Source organism: Phyllobates terribilis, unplaced genomic scaffold, assembly GCF_046119375.1.
Source record: "Phyllobates terribilis strain yellow unplaced genomic scaffold, ASM4611937v1 Scaffold_1__5_contigs__length_1240528914, whole genome shotgun sequence".
Classification (NCBI taxonomy): domain Eukaryota; kingdom Metazoa; phylum Chordata; class Amphibia; order Anura; family Dendrobatidae; genus Phyllobates; species Phyllobates terribilis.
In genome coordinates this window covers 1,058,367,981-1,058,393,790 of record NW_027362761.1, presented here as the reverse complement: position 1 = coordinate 1,058,393,790, position 25,810 = coordinate 1,058,367,981, and the positions used below count along the sequence as shown (strand labels likewise).

The 25,810-nt window shown below is 45.7% G+C and overlaps 2 protein-coding genes across 2 annotated transcripts in view; one reads left to right on the top strand and one right to left on the bottom strand.

Annotated features, from left to right (window-relative positions):
- The window catches only part of VPS37A (VPS37A subunit of ESCRT-I), a 117,703-nt gene that overhangs the window by 57,845 nt on the left and 34,048 nt on the right, over positions 1-25,810 (top strand). The window contains exons 2-3 of the mRNA XM_073645406.1: positions 22,885-22,959; positions 23,946-24,060. Coding sequence (XP_073501507.1) covers positions 22,885-22,959; positions 23,946-24,060 — 190 coding nt within the window. The remainder of the gene's footprint in view (positions 1-22,884; positions 22,960-23,945; positions 24,061-25,810) is intronic.
- Positions 17,577-19,396, bottom strand: LOC141166482 (uncharacterized). The gene is made up of 3 exons (XM_073653193.1): positions 19,363-19,396; positions 18,517-18,596; positions 17,577-18,415 (listed from the first exon to the last, which is right to left on the bottom strand). The coding sequence occupies exons 1-3, from the start codon at positions 19,394-19,396 to the stop codon at positions 17,741-17,743; spliced, it is 789 nt and encodes a 262-aa protein (XP_073509294.1). The 3' UTR covers positions 17,577-17,740.

Sequence of the window (25,810 nt, the reverse complement as noted above, 5' to 3'; positions counted from 1 at the left end):
CAGTAATTACTGGTATTAGGTGTGATAATGACTTGTGCCAGGCAGTGTTATCATAGTACTCCGATCAGTAATTACTGGTATTAGGTGTGATAATGACTTGTGCCAGGCAGTGTTACCATAGTACACCGATCAGTAATTAATGGTATTAGGTGTGATAATGACTTGTACCAGACAGTGTTATCATAGTACACCGATCAGTAATTACTGGTATTAGGTGTAATAATGACTTGTGCCAGGCAGTGTTATCATAGTACACCGATCAGTAATTACTGGTATTAGGTGTAATAATGACTTGTGCCAGGCAGTGTTACCATAGTACACCGATCAGTAATTACTGGTATTAGGTGTAATAATGACTTGTACCAGGCAGTGTTATCATAGTACACCGATCAGTAATTACTGGTATTAGGTGTAATAATGACTTGTGCCAGGCAGTGTTATCATAGTACACCGATCAGTAATTACTGGTATTAGGTGTAATAATGACTTGTGCCAGGCAGTGTTACCATAGTACACCGATCAGTAATTACTGGTATTAGGTGTAATAATGACTTGTACCAGGCAGTGTTATCATAGTACACCGATCAGTAATTACTGGTATTAGGTGTAATAATGACTTGTGCCAGGCAGTGTTATCATAGTACACCGATCAGTAATTACTGGTATTAGGTGTAATAATGACTTGTGCCAGGCAGTGTTACCATAGTACACCGATCAGTAATTACTGGTATTAGGTGTAATAATGACTTGTGCCAGGCAGTGTTATCATAGTACACCGATCAGTAATTACTGGTATTAGGTGTAATAATGACTTGTACCAGGCAGTGTTACCATAGTACACCGATCAGTAATTAATGGTATTAGGTGTAATAATGACTTGTGCCAGGCAGTGTTACCATAGTACACCGATCAGTAATTACTGGTATTAGGTGTAATAATGACTTGTACCAGACAGTGTTATCATAGTACACCGATCAGTAATTACTGGTATTAGGTGTAATAATGACTTGTGCCAGGCAGTGTTATCATAGTACACCGATCAGTAATTACTGGTATTAGGTGTAATAATGACTTGTGCCAGGCAGTGTTACCATAGTACACCGATCAGTAATTACTGGTATTAGGTGTAATAATGACTTGTACCAGACAGTGTTATCATAGTACACCGATCAGTAATTACTGGTATTAGGTGTAATAATGACTTGTGCCAGGCAGTGTTATCATAGTACACCGATCAGTAATTACTGGTATTAGGTGTAATAATGACTTGTGCCAGGCAGTGTTATCATAGTACACCGATCAGTAATTACTGGTATTAGGTGTAATAATGACTTGTACCAGACAGTGTTATCATAGTACACCGATCAGTAATTACTGGTATTAGGTGTAATAATGACTTGTGCCAGGCAGTGTTATCATAGTACACCGATCAGTAATTACTGGTATTAGGTGTAATAATGACTTGTGCCAGGCAGTGTTACCATAGTACACCGATCAGTAATTACTGGTATTAGGTGTGATAATGACTTGTGCCAGGCAGTGTTATCATAGTACACCGATCAGTAATTACTGGTATTAGGTGTGACAATGACTTGTGCCAGGCAGTGTTACCATAGTACACCAATCAGTAATTACTGGTATTAGGTGTGATAATGACTTGTGCCAGGCAGTGTTACCATAGTACACCGATCAGTAATTACTGGTATTAGTTGTAATAATGACTTGTGCCAGGCAGTGTTACCGTAGTACACCGATCAGTAATTACTGGTATTAGTTGTAATAATGACTTGTGCCAGGCAGTGTTACCGTAGTACACCGATCAGTAATTACTGGTATTAGGTGTAATAATGACTTGTACCAGGCAGTGTTACCATAGTACACCGATCAGTAATTACTGGTATTAGGTGTAATAATGACTTGTGCCAGGCAGTGTTACCATAGTACACCGATCAGTAATTACTGGTATTAGGTGTAATAATGACTTGTGCCAGGCAGTGTTACCATAGTACAACGATCAGTAATTACTGGTATTAGGTGTAATAATGACTTGTGCCAGGCAGTGTTACCATAGTACAACGATCAGTAATTACTGGTATTAGGTGTAATAATGACTTGTGCCAGGCAGTGTTACCATAGTACAACGATCAGTAATTACTGGTATTAGGTGTAATAATGACTTGTGCCAGGCAGTGTTACCATAGTACACCGATCAGTAATTACTGGTATTAGGTGTGATAATGACTTGTGCCAGGCAGTGTTATCATAGTACAACGATCAGTAATTACTGGTATTAGGTGTAATAATGACTTGTGCCAGGCAGTGTTATCATAGTACACCGATCAGTAATTACTGGTATTAGGTGTGATAATGACTTGTGCCAGGCAGTGTTACCATAGTACACCGATCAGTAATTACTGGTATTAGGTGTAATAATGACTTGTACCAGACAGTGTTATCATAGTACACCGATCAGTAATTACTGGTATTAGGTGTAATAATGACTTGTGCCAGGCAGTGTTACCATAGTACACCGATCAGTAATTACTGGTATTAGGTGTAATAATGACTTGTGCCAGGCAGTGTTATCATAGTACAGCGATCAGTAGTTACTGGTATTAGGTGTAATAATGACTTGTGCCAGGCAGTGTTACCATAGTACACCGATCAGTAATTACTGGTATTAGGTGTGATAATGACTTGTGCCAGGCAGTGTTATCATAGTACACCGATCAGTAATTACTGGTATTAGGTGTAATAATGACTTGTGCCAGGCAGTGTTACCATAGTACACCGATCAGTAATTACTGGTATTAGGTGTGATAATGACTTGTGCCAGGCAGTGTTATCATAGTACACCGATCAGTAATTACTGGTATTAGGTGTGATAATGACTTGTGCCAGGCAGTGTTACCATAGTACACCGATCAGTAATTACTGGTATTAGGTGTGATAATGACTTGTGCCAGGCAGTGTTACCATAGTACACCGATCAGTAATTACTGGTATTAGGTGTGATAATGACTTGTGCCAGGCAGTGTTACCATAGTACACCAATCAGTAATTACTGGTATTAGGTGTGATAATGACTTGTGCCAGGCAGTGTTACCATAGTACACCAATCAGTAATTACTGGTATTAGGTGTGATAATGACTTGTGCCAGGCAGTGTTACCATAGTACACCAATCAGTAATTACTGGTATTAGGTGTAATAATGACTTGTGCCAGGCAGTGTTACCATAGTACACCGATCAGTAATTACTGGTATTAGGTGTAATAATGACTTGTACCAGGCAGTGTTACCATAGTACACCAATCAGTAATTACTGGTATTAGGTGTGATAATGACTTGTGCCAGGCAGTGTTACCATAGTACACCAATCAGTAATTACTGGTATTAGGTGTGATAATGACTTGTGCCAGGCAGTGTTACCATAGTACACCGATCAGTAATTACTGGTATTAGGTGTAATAATGACTTGTGCCAGGCAGTGTTACCATAGTACAACGATCAGTAATTACTGGTATTAGGTGTAATAATGACTTGTGCCAGGCAGTGTTATCATAGTACAACGATCAGTAATTACTGGTATTAGGTGTAATAATGACTTGTGCCAGGCAGTGTTATCATAGTACACCGATCAGTAATTACTGGTATTAGGTGTAATAATGACTTGTGCCAGGCAGTGTTACCATAGTACACCGATCAGTAATTACTGGTATTAGTTGTAATAATGACTTGTGCCAGGCAGTGTTATCATAGTACACCGATCAGTAATTACTGGTATTAGGTGTGATAATGACTTGTGCCAGGCAGTGTTACCATAGTACACCGATCAGTAATTACTGGTATTAGGTGTAATAATGACTTGTGCCAGGCAGTGTTATCATAGTACACCGATCAGTAATTACTGGTATTAGGTGTGATAATGACTTGTGCCAGGCAGTGTTACCATAGTACAACGATCAGTAATTACTGGTATTAGGTGTGATAATGACTTGTGCCAGGCAGTGTTACCATAGTACACCGATCAGTAATTACTGGTATTAGGTGTAATAATGACTTGTGCCAGGCAGTGTTATCATAGTACACCGATCAGTAATTACTGGTATTAGGTGTGATAATGACTTGTGCCAGGCAGTGTTATCATAGTACACCGATCAGTAATTACTGGTATTAGGTGTGATAGTGACTTGTGCCAGGCAGTGTTACCATAGTACACCGATCAGTAATTACTGGTATTAGGTGTAATAATGACTTGTGCCAGGCAGTGTTATCATAGTACAACGATCAGTAATTACTGGTATTAGGTGTAATAATGACTTGTGCCAGGCAGTGTTATCATAGTACACCGATCAGTAATTACTGGTATTAGGTGTAATAATGACTTGTACCAGGCAGTGTTATCATAGTACACCGATCAGTAATTACTGGTATTAGGTGTAATAATGACTTGTGCCAGGCAGTGTTACCATAGTACACCGATCAGTAATTACTGGTATTAGGTGTAATAATGACTTGTGCCAGGCAGTGTTACCATAGTACAACGATCAGTAATTACTGGTATTAGGTGTGATAATGACTTGTGCCAGGCAGTGTTATCATAGTACACCGATCAGTAATTACTGGTATTAGGTGTGATAATGACTTGTGCCAGGCAGTGTTACCATAGTACACCAATCAGTAATTACTGGTATTAGGTGTGATAATGACTTGTGCCAGGCAGTGTTACCATAGTACACCAATCAGTAATTACTGGTATTAGGTGTAATAATGACTTGTGCCAGGCAGTGTTACCATAGTACAACGATCAGTAATTACTGGTATTAGGTGTAATAATGACTTGTGCCAGGCAGTGTTATCATAGTACAACGATCAGTAATTACTGGTATTAGGTGTAATAATGACTTGTGCCAGGCAGTGTTATCATAGTACACCGATCAGTAATTACTGGTATTAGGTGTAATAATGACTTGTGCCAGGCAGTGTTACCATAGTACACCGATCAGTAATTACTGGTATTAGTTGTAATAATGACTTGTGCCAGGCAGTGTTATCATAGTACACCGATCAGTAATTACTGGTATTAGGTGTGATAATGACTTGTGCCAGGCAGTGTTACCATAGTACACCGATCAGTAATTACTGGTATTAGGTGTGATAATGACTTGTGCCAGGCAGTGTTACCATAGTACACCGATCAGTAATTACTGGTATTAGGTGTAATAATGACTTGTGCCAGGCAGTGTTATCATAGTACACCGATCAGTAATTACTGGTATTAGGTGTGATAATGACTTGTGCCAGGCAGTGTTACCATAGTACAACGATCAGTAATTACTGGTATTAGGTGTAATAATGACTTGTGCCAGGCAGTGTTATCATAGTACACCGATCAGTAATTACTGGTATTAGGTGTGATAATGACTTGTGCCAGGCAGTGTTACCATAGTACACCGATCAGTAATTACTGGTATTAGGTGTAATAATGACTTGTGCCAGGCAGTGTTATCATAGTACACCGATCAGTAATTACTGGTATTAGGTGTGATAATGACTTGTGCCAGGCAGTGTTATCATAGTACACCGATCAGTAATTACTGGTATTAGGTGTGATAATGACTTGTGCCAGGCAGTGTTATCATAGTACACCGATCAGTAATTACTGGTATTAGTTGTAATAATGACTTGTGCCAGGCAGTGTTATCATAGTACACCGATCAGTAATTACTGGTATTAGGTGTGATAGTGACTTGTGCCAGGCAGTGTTACCATAGTACACCGATCAGTAATTACTGGTATTAGGTGTAATAATGACTTGTGCCAGGCAGTGTTATCATAGTACAACGATCAGTAATTACTGGTATTAGGTGTAATAATGACTTGTGCCAGGCAGTGTTACCATAGTACACCGATCAGTAATTACTGGTATTAGGTGTAATAATGACTTGTGCCAGGCAGTGTTACCATAGTACAACGATCAGTAATTACTGGTATTAGGTGTAATAATGACTTGTGCCAGGCAGTGTTATCATAGTACACTGATCACTAATTACTGGTATTAGGTGTAATAATGACTTGTGCCAGGCAGTGTTACCATAGTACTCCGATCAGTAATTACTGGTATTAGATGTGATAATGGCTTGTGCCAGGCAGTGTTATCGAGTGTTTTTTTTTCGAGGGCAAAATACTCTTTTTCCGCTCATAGTGTGAATGATGTCCTATTTCTGCAGCTTTTTGTTGGAGTTCAGTGAATGTCTGCTCCGCACTTAGTATTTTATTATAATAGTGACCACCGGGGTCAGTGATCCCCAGAACATTGGAGGCGCCGGAGGAGTGATTATCAGTTATCACGTTATACCCAGCACAAGATCTGTGAGCCTCCACATATCAGGAATATCTGGGAGTGACGACACCTTGTGCCGGCCGGTGTGTGTGTGTGCGTTTGCGTTGTGAAGGCCGGTGTTTGCGTTGTGAAGGCCGGTGTGTGTGGGTGTTTGCGTTGTGAAGGCCGGTGTTTGCGTTGTGAAGGCCGGTGTGTGTGTGTGTGTGTGTGTTTGCGTTGTGAAGGCCGGTGTGTGTGTGTGTGTGTGTTTGCGTTGTGAAGGCCGGTGTGTGTGTGTGTGTGTGTGTGTGTGTTTGCGTTGTGAAGGCCGGTGTGTGTGTGTGTGTGTTTGCGTTGTGAAGGCCGGTGTGTGTGTGTGTGTGTGTGTGTGTGTGCGCGTTGTGAAGGCCGGTGTGTGTGTGTGTGTGTGCGCGGTGTGAAGGCCGGTGTGTGTGTCTGTGTGCGTTGTGAAGGCCGGTGTGTGTGTGTGTGTGTGTGCGCATTGTGAAGGCCGGTGTTTGCGTTGTGAAGGCCGGTGTGTGTGTGTGTGTTTGCGTTGTGAAGGCCGGTGTGTGTGTGTGTGTGTGTTTACGTTGTGAAGGCCGGTGTGTGTGGGTGTTTGCGTTGTGAAGGCCGGTGTGTGTGTGTGGGTGTTTGCGTTGTGAAGGCCGGTGTGTGTGTGTGTGTGTGTGTGTGTGTGTGTGTGTGTGTTTGCGTTGTGAAGGCCGGTGTGTGTGTGTGCGCGTTGTGAAGGCCGGTGTGTGTGTCTGTGTGCGTTGTGAAGGCCGGTGTGTGTGTGTGTGTGCGCATTGTGAAGGCCGGTGTGTGTGTGTTTGCGTTGTGAAGGCCGGTGTGTGTGTGTGTGTGTGTGTGTGTGTGTGTGTGTGTGTGTGTGTGTGTGTGCGCGTTGTGAAGGCCGGTGTGTGTGTGTGTGTGTGTGTGCGGTGTGAAGGCCGGTGTGTGTGTCTGTGTGCGTTGTGAAGGCCGGTGTGTGTGTGTGTGTGCGCATTGTGAAGGCCGGTGTTTGCGTTGTGAAGGCCGGTGTGTGTGTGTGTGTTTGCGTTGTGAAGGCCAGTGTGTGTGTGTGTGTGTGTTTACGTTGTGAAGGCCGGTGTGTGTGGGTGTTTGCGTTGTGAAGGCCGGTGTGTGTGTGTGGGTGTTTGCGTTGTGAAGGCCGGTGTGTGTGTGTGTTTGCGTTGTGAAGGCCGGTGTGTGTGTGTGTGTGTGTGCGCGTTGTGAAGGCCGGTGTGTGTGTCTGTGTGCGTTGTGAAGGCCGGTGTGTGTGTGTGCGCATTGTGAAGGCCGGTGTGTGTGTGTGCGCGTTGTGAAGGCCGGTGTGTGTGTGTGTGTGTGTGTGTGTGTGTGTGGAGTCGGCTCGCACTGTACATTCCGGGCCCCTTGACTTTGTACACATTAGCAGTGCTATAGATGGGGATGGATGATTTTGCCAATTAATAAAATGTATTTTTTTTCTCTCAATTTTCCTTTCTTTTAGCTAAACACAGTCCAGATAATTGTAAGGTACCATCCGCACATTAGAACGCGCCAATTACGCAAGTACAGATGCAGTCTTGCAGAATTGGCGCGTTCTAATGCAAGTCAATGGCAACGAAAATGCAGAGCTTCCGCAAAATTAATGGACATGCCTCGGATATTTGAGTGCAGCATAAATGCTGCGGAAAAATCCGCAGCATGGGCATTGAAAGTGCGGAATTGCATTGGAGACTATAGGGGAAGGTTTACCAAGCGTTTCCCAAGTGTTTTACGCTGCGGAAATTCCGCAGCATAAACGCTTGAAAAATGCATCATGGGCACACAGTCTAAAAGTGAAATGAAGGCCCTGCACCCCACTCCCTCGGTGATTCTGTGCCATCTGGTACCTGACGGTTTCTGTATCACGGCCCCCAGCAATAACCTGTCGTTGTAACAGGTCTGGGAGGTGGAACCTCTGAGCTACTATACAAAGGGCAGTCCTTGTAAGGAAGCGGGTGGCTCCCAGGGAAGGCGGGTAGGTAGACACGGCAAGTGACAAGGACAGTCTCAGGGTAGAAGGGCAGGGCGGTCACGGCAAGTGACAACAGAGTAAGAGTCTCTGGACAGGCAGGTGGTCACAGCAAGTGACGGCTAAGCCTCCAGGTTGGCTAGCAGGCAGGTAGCAGGTCAGCGCTCCCAAGTGAGCGAGTAAGAGTCTCTGGACAGGCAGGTGGTCACAGCATGTGACGGCTAAGCCTCCAGGTAGGCTAGCTGGCAGGTAGCAGGAGAGCGCTCCCAGGTGAGCGGGTGAGAGTCTCTGGACAGGCAGGTGGTCACAGCAAGTGACGGCTAAGCCTCCAGGTAGGCTAGCAGGCGGGTAGCAGGTGAGCGCTCCCAGGTGAGCTGGTAAGAGTCTCTGGACAGGCAGGCAGGTATCTGGCAGGTATTTCCTGGTCCGCAGGCGGACTGATCCATAGACAGACTGGCAGGTGCTGGTAGGCAGACTGTCGGACCACATGATTGCAAGCAGGTAGACAGAAATCAGGCAGGTATCAGGCAACGGGACCTGAGGGCTGAAGCAGAGTTGAAAGGCTTTGCAACAACAGAGCTCGGGCACCTCCATTTTGGAGGAGGTGCCTTATATATGGTGATGTCCCCCTCCTTAGGACGGCGCGCGCGGCCCCTTTAAGAGAGAGGGAGCGCACGCGCGCCCTAAGCACAGTGACCGGGAAGCAGCGTGCGCTGCCAGCAGAGTGGGAGGAAGATGCCGGGCACGGAGCGGAGAGGTGAGGGGAACGGCGTCCCTGCCTAGCAGGAGGCAGGGACGCCGACGCTACAGTACCCCCCCCTTTAGGGCCCCCCCTTTTTTAGGCCATAGAGAAATTTATCAAGGATGAGAGGGGCATGGATGTTCTCCCGGGGCTCCCATGTTCTCTCCTGAGGACCAAACCCTTTCCAATCCACTAGAAAAAAGGTCTTCCCTCTTACCCTTTTGGTGGCTAGAATGTTCTCTACCTCAAACTCGTCTTCAGCGGAAACCGGAGCAGGAGGCGTACCTGTAGACTTGGAAAAAGAGTTAAGTACCACGGGTTTGAGTAGAGATACATGGAAGGAGTTAGGGATCCGCAAGTTGGCCGGGAGTTTCAATTTATAGGCCACCGGGTTGATTTGCTTGATAACTTCCAGTGGGCCGATGAACCGAGGCCCTAACTTGTAGGAAGGAATCTTGAGCCGGACATATTTGGACGAGAGCCAGACTTTATCTCCAGGACGGAATTGCGGTGGATCCAGACGTCTTTTGTCAGCCTGTTTTTTCATCCGCTTGGATGACTGAAGAAGTGCGGATCTGGTACTCTCCCAAATGGAGGAAAATTCGCTAACAATAGATTCCGCAGCCGGGTTGTCCACCGAGATGGAGACGGGAAACGGGATCCGAGGATGCTGACCGTAGACTACAAAAAACGGGGATTTGGAGGAAGATTCGCTCTCGTGATTATTGTAGGAAAATTCGGCCCACGGTAAAAGATCCACCCAGTCCGAATGGTGAGCATTCATAAAGTGCCGGAGGTAACTGGTTAAATTTTGGTTGATCCGTTCTACTTGACCATTGGACTGTGGGTGATAAGCAGAAGAAAAGTCCAAGGTGACCCCCAGCAATTTACACATGGCTCGCCAAAAGCGAGAGGTGAACTGAACCCCTTGGTCGGATACAATGTGGAGATGAAGACGGAAAATATGATGTATAAAGTCTTTAGCCAACTCAGATGCAGACGGGAGGCCCGGCAGGGGAATGAAGTGAGCCATCTTAGAAAAGCGGTCAGCGACCACCCAAATGACCGTACAACCGGCAGAGACAGGGAGGTCCGTTATAAAGTCCATAGCTATATGCTGCCACGGGGCAGCAGGTACAGGAAGAGGAAGGAGGCGGCCGGCTGGCAGGTGTCTCGGAACCTTGTTGCGGGCGCAGTACACACAGGCTGAAACAAAGTCTATTACGTCCTTGTGCAGGGTAGGCCACCAGTAATGCCGGGTAATAAGCTGGAGGGTCTTTTTCTGACCAGCGTGGCCAGCTAGCTTAGACTAGTGTCCCCAGTGTAGGACCTTCTCACGATCAGGGACTGTTACAAACGTCTTACCGGGTGGAAGACGATTTAGATTCATGGGGGCCACCTGCATTACTTTGGCGGGGTCGATGATGTGCTTAGGCTCCTCCTCTAGATCAAAGACCAAAAAGGATCGGGACAAGGCATCAGCTTTGATGTTTTTGTCTGCCGGACGAAAATGAATGAAATCAAAGCGGGCGAAGAACAAGGACCACCGGGCTTGGCGCGGGTTAAGTCTCTGGGCACTCTGGAGGTAAGCCAAGTTCTTATGGTCCGTGTAAATTATTACCGGGTGAAGAGCCCCTTCGAGCAGGTAACGCCACTCCTCCAGCGCCAGCTTGATGGCCAATAATTCTTGGTCTCTTATAGAATAATTGCGCTCAGAAGAGGAGAAGAGTTTGGAGAAGAAGCTGCTGGTTACCTTTCTTCCGGAAGACGACTTTTGGGTGAGTACCGCTCCGGCTCCGGAGGAGGAAGCGTCAACTTCTAGGAAGAATTGTTTGTTGCTGTCCGAACGATGCAGCACAGGGGCGGAGGAGAAAGCTTGTTTCAAAGAAAGGAAGGCCTTCTCAGCTTCGGGCGGCCATTCTCTGGGATTAGCGCCCTTACGGGTGAGCGCAGAGATAGGGGCAGTCCGGGAAGAGAAGTGCGGAATGAAGAGGCGGTAGTAGTTGGCGAAGCCCAGGAACCGCTGAATAGCCTTCAACCCCTCCGGTCGGGGCCACTTCTGGATGGCAGACAGTTTCTCAGGATCCATTCGTAGGCCGGTCTGAGAGATTATGTAGCCCAGAAACGGAAGTGAGGTCTGCTCAAAGAGGCACTTCTCATATTTTACGTAGAGGTGGTTCTGCCTGAGTCTGAGCAGAACCTGACGAACGTCCCTCCGGTGAGTGAGAAGATCCGGAGAGATGACCAAGATGTCGTCCAGGTTCAACACCACGCAGGAGTAGAGAAGGTCACGGAAGATGTCATTGACCAACTCTTGAAAGACGGCGGGAGCGTTACAGAGACCGAAGTGCATTACAAGGTATTCATAGTGACCGTCCCGAGTTTTGAATGCCGTCTTCCATTCATCCCCCTGACGGATACAGACCAGGTTATACGCCCCACGGAGGTCCAGCTTGGTGAAGATTCTAGCACCCCTCAGACGGTCAAATAATTCGGGAATGAGCGGAAGAGGGTATTTATTTTTCACCGCGATCTGGTTAAGGCCTCTATAGTCTATACAGGGACGGAGTGAGCCGTCTTTCTTTTTGACGAAGAAGAAGCCTGCTCCCGCTGGGGAGGTCGATTTCCGGATAAATCCCCGGGCCAGATTCTCCTCAATATATTCAGACATGGACCGGGTCTCAGCAGCGGACAAAGGGTAAATACGCCCACGGGGAGGAGTAACACCGGGTATCAGGTCGATTGGGCAATCGTATGGTCTATGAGGGGGTAATGTCTCTGCTTCTCTTTTATTAAAGACATCCGCATAAGACCAATAGGGAACCTGTAGGCCGGGTAGATTGGCTGGGGTAGGAGAAGGACGGGCAGGAACGGGAACTAAACAAGTCTTATGGCAGTCCTGTCCCCAGCGAAGGACTTCTCCGGTCTGCCAATCAAGCACGGGTGCATGTTTCTGGAGCCAAGGTAGGCCTTGCAAGAGGGCGTGAGAGAGTCCAGGCAGAACATGGAAGAAGATGCTCTCAGAGTGCAGCATTCCCACCTGCAGAGTTATGGATTCGGTGATGAGTTGAATGGGATGCGGTAAGAGACCCCCATCCACGGAGGCGACAGATAAGGGTATAGCCAGGGGTTTGGTGGGACAGACCCACCCAGAAGACGGACACCAGGGCGTCGTTATCCCAGGCAAGCTCTGAAGCAAGGGTACGGAACCGTATGGCATATTGGCCCACGGTGAGACTTCCTTGACGGAGGCGTAGCAGAAATGAGGCGGATGAGGTCTTCCGTCCTGGTTCGTCGAAGACTTTCCGGAAAGCCGTGAGAAAGGCTGGCAGGTTGGACACCAGGGAATCTCCTCTCTCCCATAGAGGATTTAGCCAAGCCAGCGCCTCCCCCTTGAGATGGGACATGATGAAGGCTACTTTGGCTCGGTCGGTGGAAAACTGGTGTGCCAAAAGTTCGAAATGCAGAGTGCACTGGTTAATGAAGCCCGTGCCTGACCGGGATCTCCGCCAAAACGAGGCGGGTCGGAGAGACGGGGACCGGGAAGGGATGCCATGGTATTGATGGGCAGCGGCGGTGCCGGGGTAGTAAGTGTGCGAGTGGAAGCAGCTCCCGATGAGACATTGTGTGTCCAGGCGAGAGTTAACAGTACGCAGGTAACTCAGGATGGACTCCTGTTGGGACCTCTGACGTGAAAGTTCATGACATAGGTCCAAGAGCAAGGGAGCTTGGGTGCCACCGGGTTCCATGGCCCGAGCAAACTGTAACGGGTCTGGGAGGTGGAACCTCTGAGCTACTATACAAAGGGCAGTCCTTGTAAGGAAGCAGGTGGCTCCCAGGGAAGGCGGGTAGGTAGACACTGCAAGTGACAAGGACAGTCTCAGGGTAGAAGGGCAGGGCGGTCACAGCAAGTGACGGACACAGTCTCTTGACAGGCGGGTGATCACGGCAAGTGACGGGGACAGTCTCTTGACAGGCGGGTGGTCACGGCAAGTGACAACAGAGTAAGAGTCTCTGGACAGGCAGGTGGTCACAGCAAGTGACGGCTAAGCCTCCAGGTAGGCTAGAAGGCGGGTAGCAGGTGAGCGCTCCCAGGTGAGCGCTCCCAGGTGAGCGCTCCCAGGTGAGCGGGTAAGAGTCTCTGGACAGGCAGGCAGGCAGGTATCTGGCAGGTAGTTCCTGGTCCGCAGGCAGACTGATCCATAGACAGACTGACAGGTGCTGGTAGACAGACTGTCAGACCACAGGATTGCAAGCAGGTATACAGATATCAGGCAGGTATCAGGCAACGGGACCTGAGGGCTGAAGCAGAGTTGAAAGGCTTTGCAACAACAGAGCTCGGGCACCTCCATTTTGGAGGAGGTGCCTTATATATGGTGAGGTCCTCCGGCCATTGGCCGGGGACTCCTTAGGACGGCGCGCGCGGCCCCTTTAAGAGAGAGGGAGCACCCGCGCCCTAAGCACAGTGACCGGGAAGCAGCGTGCGCTGCCAGCAGAGCGGGAGGAAGACGCCGGGCACGGAGCGGAGAGGTGAGGGGAACAGCATCCCTGCCTAGCAGGAGGCAGGGACGCTGACGCTACAGTCGTCACGTGATTGTAGCAGCCGTCATGTGATTGTGGCAGCCGTCACGTGCTAGTATAACACGCTGCAATTAGAAATGGGAATCGGCACAGGAGTCACAATATAAAGTCAGTGCTGGTAGTAACACAAGCATCCAACAAGCCGAGCGTCCACACTTCGTCCAACAGCCCAACATGGATGATGAGAAGCTGCGGGACGTCACATAATCCGCGATATTCAGGCAGAGAACACAAACCGCAATGTGCTGCCACCGACATCTTCATCAGCTCAGGAGGAGGCGACTGTGTAAGAACATCACCGTTTTGTTTTCCCCCCTGAATATCGTGGATTATTACGGTAGATGACTGATGTTCTGCTACATTTTCTTTTTGGAAGTTGTCTACACACATAATGGCTGCAGAGGACTGAGAGAAAGTCCACAGGGAACAAAACAGAAGTCGGGAACAGAAGGGGAGACGAGGGCTGAGCCACTTACACAGACAGAAAGCTGAGGAGGACATGTTATTACTCCAGGATCTGCTCCATTCATTCCCTATGTGGCATCCAAGCGCTGAGCTCGGCTTTTTCCAGAGCCCCATAGAGAATGAATGGAGCTGCAGTTGTTCCCTGACTTTCCGTTCCTTTCCGATCAGACGATGGTTCGCAGTGGTCAGACCCCACGATCAGTAAGTGATCACTGAGCCTGTGGATAAGTGATAACTAAAGTTGACAAATCCCCAGGCCCGGATAGGACACACCCGCGAGTACTGCAGGAATTAAGTACCGTCATAGATAGACCATTGTTTTTAATCTTTAAAGATTCCATAATAACAGGGTCTGTACCACAGGACTGGCGTATAGCAAATGTGGTGCCAATATTCAAAAAGGGGGACAAAAACCGAACTTGGAAATTATAGACCGGTAAGCTTAACCTCTACTGTGGGTAAAATCCTGGAGGGTTTCCTAAGAGATGCTATAATAGAGTATCTGAAGAAGAATAACCTCATGACCCAATATCAACATGGGTTTACAAGGGACCGTTCCTGTCCGACTAATCTGATCAGTTTTTATGAGGAGGCAAGTTCTGGACTGGACCAAGGAAATGCAGTGGATGTTGTGTATATGGACTTTTCAAAAGCTTTTTATACGGTTCCACACAAAAGGTTGATACATAAAATGAGAACAATGGGGATAGGGGAAAATATATGTATGTGGGTTAAGAATTGGCTCAGTGATAGGAAACAAAGGGTGGTTATTAATGGAACACACTCAGACTGGGTCTCAGTTAACAGTGGGGTACCACAGGGGTCAGTATTGGGCCCCCTTCTTTTTAACATATTTATTAATGACCTTGTAGGGGGCATACAGAGTAATATTTCAATATTTGCAGATGACACTAAACTCTGCAGGGTAATCAATACAGAGGAGGACAATTTTATATTACAGGAGGATCTATGTAAACTAGAAGCTTGGGCTGATAAATGGCAAATGAGCTTTAATGGGGATACATGTAAGGTAATGCACTTGGGCAGAGGAAATAAAATGTATAATTATATGCTTAATTGTAAAACACTGGATAAATCTGTCACTGAAAAAGACCTGGGTGTATTGGTGGACGACAAGCTCATGTTTAGTGGCCAGTGTCAGGCAGATGCTGCAAAGGCAAATAAAATAATGGGATGCGTTAAAAGAGGCATAGATGCACATGAGGAGAACATAATTTTACCTCTATACAAGTCATTAATGCGACCACACTTAGAATACTGTGTACAGTTCTGGTCTCCGGTGTATACGAAAGACATAGCTGAACTAGAGCGGGTGCAGAGAAGAGTGACCAAGGTTATTAGAGGACTGGGGGGGTCTATAATACCAAGACAGGTTATTACACTTGGGATTATTTACTGTGGAAAAAAGAAGGCTTAGGGGTGATCTTATTACTATGTACAAGTATATGAGGGGACAGTACAAAGACCTTTCTACTGATCTTTCTACTCTGAGGCCAGAGACGGGGACAAGGGGGCATCTTCTACGTCTGGAGGAAAGAAGGTTTAATCATAATCACAGACGGGGATTCTTTACTGTAAGAGCAGTGAGACTATGGAACTCTCTGCTGCATGATGTTGTAATGAGTGATTCACTGGTAAAATTTAAGAAGGGCATGGATGCCTTTCTTGAAAAGTATAATATTACAGGTTACAAAAACTAGATTCCATGATAGGGCGTTGATCCAGGGAACTAGTCTGATTGTCGTATGGAGTCGGGAAGGAGTTTTATTCCCCAATGTGGAGCTTAGTGTTTGCCACAGGGTTTTTTTTGCCTTCCTCTGGATCAACATGTTAGGCTATGGGTTGAACTAGATGGACTTAGTCTTCCTTCAACCTTAAAAACTACGTTACTATGTATGTAACTTGTTATCTTCAGACATCCCCTCTAAGCAATGGCGCACGCCAGCAGTGAAGGCGGGATGAGGCGCTGGGTACAGGGAAGAGTTTACCTCTGGGGGCCGCATATAGGGCATGTGAGGGGTGGACACTTCCCATATTCACCATTACTGAGCCCCCGCTCTGTACCGCTCTTATCTGAGTGCAGGAGACGCAGCAGTCACTAATCAGCCACTCTCCGGTCACTTGCAGCCGTCCGAGCTCTGCTGTGCCTGTTAGGGGTGAAGTTCGGGTCCTAGGAGGCAGCGACTATGCAGCCTGCAAAGCAGATCACAGCCCGGGTACCGCGTCTCCGGATAAATCTCCACCTTGTGAGCTGCTTCTTGTGCAGCAGCCCCATGCAAGTCGCTCAGCTCTCCTCAGCCAGCTCCTGCTGAAGACTGAGCTCCTCTGCCCAATCTAGGAGCCCAATAGCCCTGATCACACCAGTGGTAGCCCAGTGCTGCTGGGGGTGGCAGGGCTAGATCCAATTTACAGATAGCAAACTAATCAGCCCTAGATATTTCTAATAGCTGCAGAGCAGGCGACATAACTCTGACCGGTGTCCTCATAGACCTCTCCTCAGCCGGGGTCTAATAGGAGCAGTAAGATGGCCGTCATGGGGCCCATTGTTAGATCTCGGCTGCCATAGAAACTCATCGGCACCATGATCGCCCCTCCCTCTCTGGTCTTAAGTGCCTAAATGCTGTGAAAGCCACTGACTGTGTCATATAAGGGGTTAAGCTGCCAGGATCAGGGTTGGCTCCACTGCTGGCGCCTGAGGCAGGAGCGGGACTGTGTTATACCGCCACACGACTGCCGCAGATCTTGTAAGAGCCCTGACTGCACCTGCCTGATGATAATGTGTCCTATAACGCGGGTCCTGGTACCGGACTGCCCTTTACATATTCATCACTAGCTGGGACCAGTTACTTACAGGTTCTAGTTTCTGATGTGTTTCCAGGACCTGTAGTTATCAGCATTTTACCCTTAAGGCCCAGTTATAATATCACTGGAACACTCTCACTACATATGAGCATCCTATACCTGTATACCTGCCCTGTGTGCGGCACAAAAGTATATAACAAAATGTGTGTACATTCTCCTGAATGGTATTACTGCTAGATCTCCTGTACATAGAAATATGAGGTTCTTAGCGCACACTTTGAGCAAATTGTGCGAGCCCGTCTGCGAACGTCAAGGCGACCTCTTCAGATGGGTCCCTACACTAACACTACACTAACTTACTAACTGGGACCACCATTTTTAATGTTTATTATTACTGTACTAATGCAATCAATTGTACCTGTTATAATTCATTTTTTTAATTAGTTTTATAATTTTTTATTACTCTTGTGTTTATGATAATGGTATTACTAAAATCCCTATACTTAGTGTTGATCCAGAAGAAGGCAAAAACCCCAAGACACCTTCAGCCAATTTGTGTCACAGGGGAAAAATTCCTTCTTGACCCCGAGAAAAGGCGATTAGTCCTAGGACCCTGGATCACACTGCTATTCTACCTACTACTATTACTACTGTTATTTTATTACTATTTTATTTATTTCTTACTATTATCCCTAGTATTATTACTCTTATTACACTAATACTGATACACTACCACTATATTACACTATCCTGCTGTTATTTGGTGGTCTTATACTTACCAGCCGGTATTGCCATATGTGATGTTATTGGCAGAGAGGTCCCAGCAGGATGGTCCACATGATGTTCCTCTTTCCTCTCAAATACCGGTTGATGTACTGGCGGAAGTTGGTCTGGTTTTCCTTCTTCCTTCTTGTTGTTGGGATCGGTTGTCTTCTTTTCTGGCCTTTGGCCGTCACTTCCCCCCTAGGGATCTTGATGTGGAGTTTCATCTTCTTTGCTTTCTCTTCTTTCTCTTCTTTCTCTTCTTTCTCTTCTTTCTCTTCTTCCTCTTCTTCCTCTTCTTCCTCTTCTTCCTCTTCTTCCTCTTCTTCCTCTTCTTCCTCTTCTTTCTCTTCTTTCTCTTCTTCCTCTTCTTCCTCTTCTTCCTCTTCTTCCTCTTCTTCCTCTTCTTCCTCTTCTTCCTCTTCTTCCTCTTCTTCCTCTTCTTCCTCTTCTTCCTCTTCTTCCTCTTCTTCCTCTTCATCCAGGTAGGCGCACAGTTCTTTTAGTGTCTTCTGTCTTAAATCCATGATGTCCAGCTTTATCTTCTTTGCTGCTTTCTCCTCTTCTTCCTTTTCTTCTTCCTCGTCTTCCTCTTCATCCAGGTACTTGCGCTGTTCTTTTAGTTCCTTGCGCCTTTCTTCCCTCTTCCTTTTCTCCCTGGCTTTATACTCTTCGATGCATCTTCTTTGGGCAATGGGGTTGGTCGGCATCAGGCGCTGGAAGAGAAGAGATGAAGTTAGGAGGATACTAGGAAGATCCGAATACACAGCTACCTTATAGAAGAGGCCGTAGCGCTGCCCTGAGTCGTCTCACTGACCTCCTTCTTGTAGAGGGGAGAAGGGAGAAACTTCATACAATACGCCAGTCTCCTCAGCTCTTCCTCAGGACTGATGTAATCTGCAGAAAACACAACCGGATATTAGGGTAATCCTCACCACACAGAGAGGACGTATGTATGTTAAGACTGTCAGAAGGAGCTCACTGATGGATTCTCAGTTAACAAGTTCTGCAGCCAGCAATAGACAGTACAGTACAGAGGGTACAGGAGGCAAACTGTGCACAATTTTCAATAAAACTCAGAAAAATATTTACCACCAAGTATATGCATTAAAGCAGGGGTCCCCAACCACCGGTCCGCGGACCGGGACCGGGCCATTGGGGGTTTTTTGCCGGTCCTCGCCGCTGCCGCAGACCATCACTAAATATTGATAGTGCGGCAGCTCGGAGCACATTGTGTGGGGTGGATGCTGCCTGCTGTTCTAGACTCCCGCAGGGAACACCGGTAGAGGACCTGTGATGACATCAAGGTCACATGACTGTGATGTCACCACAGGTCCTGAAGCAGGATTAAGTGAATGCAGCTGAATAGCAGCTGTCAGGACACAGCTGCCCCATCTTGCTGCAGGGCATGATGGGGCCTCAGTGACACGGCTCCCGGCACAGCACACTATGTGGGGCTCCTGGCATGGCTCCACACCCACACCCCGCCCTGCCGGGCCATGAAAAAATGGTCTTGCTTGAAGCCGGTCCCTGGTGCAAATAAAGTTGGGGACCACTGCATTAAAGGAAAGAAAATGTCCCCACAGATGAGTCTGTTTAATGAAAGCCCCAGAAACCCATGTAATAAGAGTATAGAGAACGGTGAGTGAGTGATGGATACTACCTGGTCCAACTCTGGCAGAATACTCGATCCCCATGGTGTCCGCTGATATCTTCTCTTGTAGAAATGTATCCAAAATCTATGAAACATCAGGAGGCGTCAGCAGAGGGTTTGGGGATTGGCTGATATTTCTTTGGTCGTAGAAACATTGGCTATAAATAATTCGGGGGCTCTGCTGGGGAAAGGGCAAATTGGGAAATGTGTAGGATATTTACTGTTCTGTATCTGAGCTTCATTAAAGGGGAATTATCAGATGGAACAAGTCATCCCCTTATCCCTGGGCTCAGTGACGACTGATAGATCACTGGGGTCCGACCACGGGAAACTCCAGAAATCATCAAAAAAGGGCAGTGACCCCCATTATAAGTGATCGCTGGATCCATCCAGATGGGAGATGTGACGAGTGCGGCGCCCCCCACTGGTGTCTCAGCGTATCATGTGTTGGGGAATAATGACTTATCCTCTGGTAAATGTGCTGATTCCTGTCAGTTGTGGTCGCTGAGTGCGTGTGATGGGATGTGGCTCCGTCCATTATATTATATCACGTCTTATACCTATAATCTCTCGCTGATCGCAGGTGTCTGTCTTCACACTCAGATGAGATGTAACAAACTGACCACATAGGAGTTTTTTTTTTTTTCTTCAAACCGAGCAATCCTATTGGCTGAGTATGACTGTCGTTACCATGGTGACAGAATTTTAAAGGGACAGAACATTAATATTGTATAATAGTGTATTTTATTACATATTTCACATAATAGTGGCTGATATATGGACCTGTACAGATAATATGTGGGCGCACACTTATATAACTCCTTATATTTTTCATACAACAATTTGGTGGTGCTGCAGAGATATTTTGGGCGTAATATAACTCGTGCTGGCAATTGATCATCTATAAAGTAGTCTGGTAATGTATGTAATGGTCCTAAGATTGTGGTTTTATGTTCAATACAAATCTAACTCTTAATCAGACGTCACTCACTGCTATTTGAAGGTTTTTTTTTTGTCACTTTCCCTATGTCAGAGTAGTATCACATATAGCTAGGATACGCTGGAGCCTTCAGAACAATGAGGTCCGCTTTGGCTTTTCCCCTGCACATTCGGCCATTATATAAGTGACTGCAGCTGCGTTGTGTCCCTGCACGGCTGATAGCGTCGCTGTGCAGGGATTCAGTATGGTGGAGCTGCTGCTCTTTTCTTTTATGGGTCGATACAAGTCTTGTTCAGAAATATAAATATGCCTTGATTACATTGTAGAAAAGAAGGGTGACATTACAGGAGTTCCATACATTCTCAGTGTAAGATCAGTGGGGTCGGACCCCCGGCACCAGGGAGTATACAGAAGGAGCTTGTGAATGTCTTACTTTAGTGGTCTTGTAAGCTTCTCATCCCACACTTTTCCTGTATAGGACATATAGCTTTTCTGTATACATAACTCTTATGTAAAAACAACATCCTCCATGCACATTTCTGTAGGTTGCCTGATGGTTCAGGTGTATTTACCCTGACCACACCCCCCCCCCCCCCTTCATTTTTTTCTACTGCCCGACCTAACAGCGTTAGCTTGCTCTTTTAGCAATCCAATTGTATTGTTTCACATTTGGGGCGATTGTGTCAGCAGCAGGTTTCATTGTGGGGTTATATAATGGGCACTATTTTTATAGGCTTATTTGGATATTAATGCCTTTGTGAATAGATACTTTGCTGCTACCTTGCTCTTTATTATATTGTGGTGGGCAGTCTGTAGTCATATATTGAGATTTTCTGTGACTAGTTGGGCATATATATGTGAGGATTAACCATATCAGTACCTTGCAATGGTTTTGTTATTCATTGGCGCAATTGTTGCTTTTTAGTTGTTTTTTTTAACATGTCTTGTATGTTTAGTCTTTAATAAAATTCTATATTTTTGCTATTCCTTGGTGATCCCGGTCATTGCATCCTTTCTTTCTCCTTGTTTCTTTGCATCTCTATTATGTAGCTGCAGGGTTAGGGACGGCCGGTTCCTTGCAGGAATAGTTATCAGGACGGGTGCGGTTTCTGCTGTAATAACTCATTCATGTGACCCATCAGTCATCACCCGATCAGCCGGGCAATGCTCAGCACAGGCCGCCGTCATCCCACTTCTGTACATCTATTATATAGACACTCCACAACTGCTCCTTCTCTTCAGAATTCAGAAAGATTTTTTATTTATTTTTTTTATTTCCGCAGCCATGCAGTGACGCTAGGTAGGTGCAGAGCTAAAGGGAAACCCACCTCAGAAGAAAATTCTAGGGTCCTGATCACTAGAGATGAGAGCTTAAAGGGAATCTGTCACTAGGTTTTTGCCATATAATCTGAGAGCAGCATGATGTAGAGACAGAGACCCTGATTCCAGCGATGTGTCACTTTCTGGGCTGCTTGCTGGTGTTTTGATAAAATCTTTGTTTTATCAGTAGGAGGTTGTGACTAGAAGACTAGTAAACCTGCAACCAGGTATCCCTCATTTTTCAGGAGTGGTCCAAATTAAATAAAAAAGCGGTCTATAGGGCGCTAAAAGAATGAACACTAGAAGTGAAAAAAATTTTAGGACTAAAAAATAAATTTAATGAGCCCTTTCCACAAAGCGTTTCGATAGTGAACTATCTTCCTCAGGTGGTACATAGCGCGCTTTTTCTCCCTTTCTCTTTTCTCATTTTTCACAAGGTCTGTATAGCAGCCTTCTGCCTATGCACAGTGTACACAGAAAGCTGCCAATCAGTGGTGCAGCCGGTTATACGGAGCTCAGCATTCAGAGCACTGCTAGATCTGCAGTAGATAAAACTAAAATTTATGAAAACTGCAGCGAAATAAGGGACACATTTCTGGAATCAGGTTTCTGCCCTTACATCATGCAGATGGGATAGCAAAACCTGGTGGCCGATTCCATTTTAGAGCCATCGGATATTACCTTGTGACCTCTCAAAGGGGAACTTGATGTCTAGGATGGTTATTATTTCCAAACCATTACAAAATGTCATGTGTCTCTTGCTGCGGGATAACTTGTATGTAATGTGTTGTATGTTAGGTCTATGAACAGTACAAGTCCTTCAGTATAGGGTTACCTGAGAAGCGTACCCAGCATGAAGCAGGACTTGTATTATGTTTTGTCAGGGATGATTAATGTCTGAGTGCTTTATGCTGCGTTCTGCAGTCATCTCTCTGCCATCCTCCGTACACCCATCGCCGTCCTGTTCTCACACTTCTTTATTTGGCTTTTTTCTTGTGGTCGTAATATGGAGCATGTTATATCCATAAAGCAGTCAGATTTGCCGGACCTCATGCTGTTCTGCCGAATCAGACCTAGATCATTATTGGGGGCTGGGGCACCTCCAATTCAAGACGGTAGACAAATCGTGTCTTGTGAGACTGCACGCTCCAGCACCCACAATACTGGAGCATGGGTTAGGTTTACACATATCCACCTGTTGTGTTTTCTTTTGGGACACAGCAGTTTGTAGAATTGTCATCATTAATGTTTTCTTTTTTTTATCTTTCCAGTATTACTGAAATTCAGAAAGATGTGGAGTACAGACTGCCAATCACCTTTAAGAACTTCACCATCAGCATCAATATGTAAGTGACACGGGGTGCTATTGTCTTAGTTGAGAGATTACGTTGCATTTGTTGGGGTTATTAAATGTGAACCTAATGGGAATTAAAGGGATTGTCCTCTACTTTGATATTGATAACATCAGCATTGGGTATCAATATCAAATCGATGGGGTTCTGACAGCCCCCCAGAGAGGGAGCCGCATGCTCCTATTCACTTGTGATGATGGCCCCCACTGATTCCATATTAATGACCTATCCAATGGGTAAGTGATCAATATCAAGGTAGTGGGCAACCCCTTAAAGAAAGCAGACCATATTAGGTACTTCTAGAATATCTTTGTCCCATGCTGTTGATAGACCCCACCGCGTGTAATTGGTACCCTACAATGACTTGTCATCCATAGTCATGTCTTGTAGCACTGGAGCCATTAAATGATGTTGCTTGGCGGCTCATGACGTCACTATAGATGATGTGTATTAATGCAAGTTGTTTAATTGCTACTAATAAGAAATCACTTTAAATCAATATGGAGGCTTATAGGGTCCTCTCAGCTTCCTTTTACATATGGAAGTCGTGGTAGAACAGTATCGTCGATTGTCCCTCCCCAGAAAAATTATCCTTTTTTTTTTTTTTTGCAGAGCTCCGATGTGCCAGTCAAAAGGAAATGGAGTGTCTGCAGATTGGTGTGGGAGTGCAGAGGGGCGTGTCCGTGCACTTGAAAGGAGCTGTCTAAGTGCAGTGATACGCCCCAGTGCACTTCCAGACGGATTTGCATATGTTTTCCACACTAGATTTGTCATGATGGACTCATCAGATCTCTTATAACACCATTACGATCATATGTCAAGGTGCTGACGTCCCTTTATGCCTTGCGCTATTGCCACCTAAATGGATTTTCCATTGAGATGAGATGATGGTGTTGGGTATTTTCCCCGGACCTGTCACGTTTCAGTAGACTGCAGTCATGTGTCCCGCGTCTTGCTCTAATACTTTGTTTTTATTGCAGTTTACTTCCGCCACAATTTCCTCAAGACAAACCTCTCATCACAGTCTTTCCACCGATAAGACATCACCTGGTGGACAAGCAAGGCACCAATGTCACCTGTCCTTTACTACATAATGTAAGGAGACTTGGGAGATTTTGAGCACTGGACTTAGGAATGTTGTAATTTAACCTTTCAATGACTGAGGTGTTTTTTGTTTTTATAAAGTGGATCTGTGTGGTCTCCTGACACATCTGTTTTAGTAATCTTATAAACCCTATAAAATCACAAATATGCAGAATTTGTGTTTCAGACCACTGTGCAGTGCCTTTGAAGGCTATGTTCACACATTGCGTTTTTTCAGCGTTTTTTTAATGAAAATTTTCAGCTGTGTTTTACAGTACAAGCAAGGTCTATGAGATTTCAGAAATCTCACGCTCACACCCTGGTTTTTGTATGATCAGTATTTTGTGATTTGCATTGTTTTTTGCTGAATAGAGCACGTCACTTCTTTCAGTGTATTTCACCCATTGAAAGTAATGTGTAGTGAAAAAACGCCTAGTGTGAACATAGCCTTACATCTAATTGACAATGGGGTGTTACCTTACTCCTTGTCCATGTCTAATCAGTTTGGACAGTAGGCATAATCACTACGACCAGGGGCCTGGCAGTGGCCAGTTGTCAATGTATCCACACATTTCCAGAAGATTGGCACAACGCAGAGGACCTGGGAAGAAGAGATGCCACGGTATTGTTAGTTCATAGGGAATACACCTCTTTATTTTGGTAGATGAGGTCTTTGTCAAACACATCTTCAGCAAAGGAGAACGAAATGAAAGGATTAATGTATGTGTTAATGACCCAGTTCTGCGTGTGCTCTACGTAAAATGTGGCTGCAGATGGCTGTGCTGCATCGACACCTGAGGTTTGGGAGCCACCTTACATCTAATGGGTGGGGGTCTTACATGGAGGTCCCCACTTCAGACATTTCTGATATTTCCAGTGAATTTTCCAAGGAAGTTTCAGATAAAAATACCATAAGAAAATGTGGTCAACCTTGTTTTAGTTTTTTTTTTTAATATATAAGATTTTTAGTTATAGTCTTTGTTATGTTCACATAGAAGACCGGTGGGTTTTTCTTTTTTAGTAACAAAGTATATACAGTGGGGAAAATAAGTATTGGATACACTGACGATTTTGCAAGTTTTCCCACCTGCAAAGAATGGAGAGGTCTGTAATTTTTATCGTAGGTACACTTCACCTGTGAGAGACAAAATCTAAAAATAAAAAACAGAAAATAACATTTTATAATTTTTACATACTTATTTCATGCAATTATGCAAATTAATTATTTGATGCAATAGAAAAACAGATCTTAATATTTGGTACGGAAACCTTTGTTTGCAATTACAGAGGTCAGACGTTTCCTGTAGTTCTTGACCAAGTTTGCAGACACTGCAGCAGGAATTTTGGACCACTCCTCCATACAGATCTTCTCCAGATCTTTCAAGTTTCGGGACTGTTTCTGGGTGCAGTTGTCCTGTCCCCTTTGCAGAAAAGCACCCCCAAAGTATAAGGTTTCCCCCAGCATGCTTCTCAGTTGGGACAGTGTTCTTGGGGTTGTACTCATCCTTCTTCTTTCTCCAAACACGGCAAGTGGAGTTGATACCAAAAAGTCCTATTTTGGTCTCATCTGACCACATGACCCTCTCCCATGCCTCCTCTAGATCACCCAGATGGTCATTGGCGAACTTCAAACGGGCCTGGACATGTGCTGGCTTGAGCAGGGGACCTTGCGTGCCCTGCAGGAGTTTAATCCATGACGGCATAGTGTGTTACTAATGGTAATGTTTGAGACTTTAGTCTCGGCTCTCTTCAGGTCATTGAC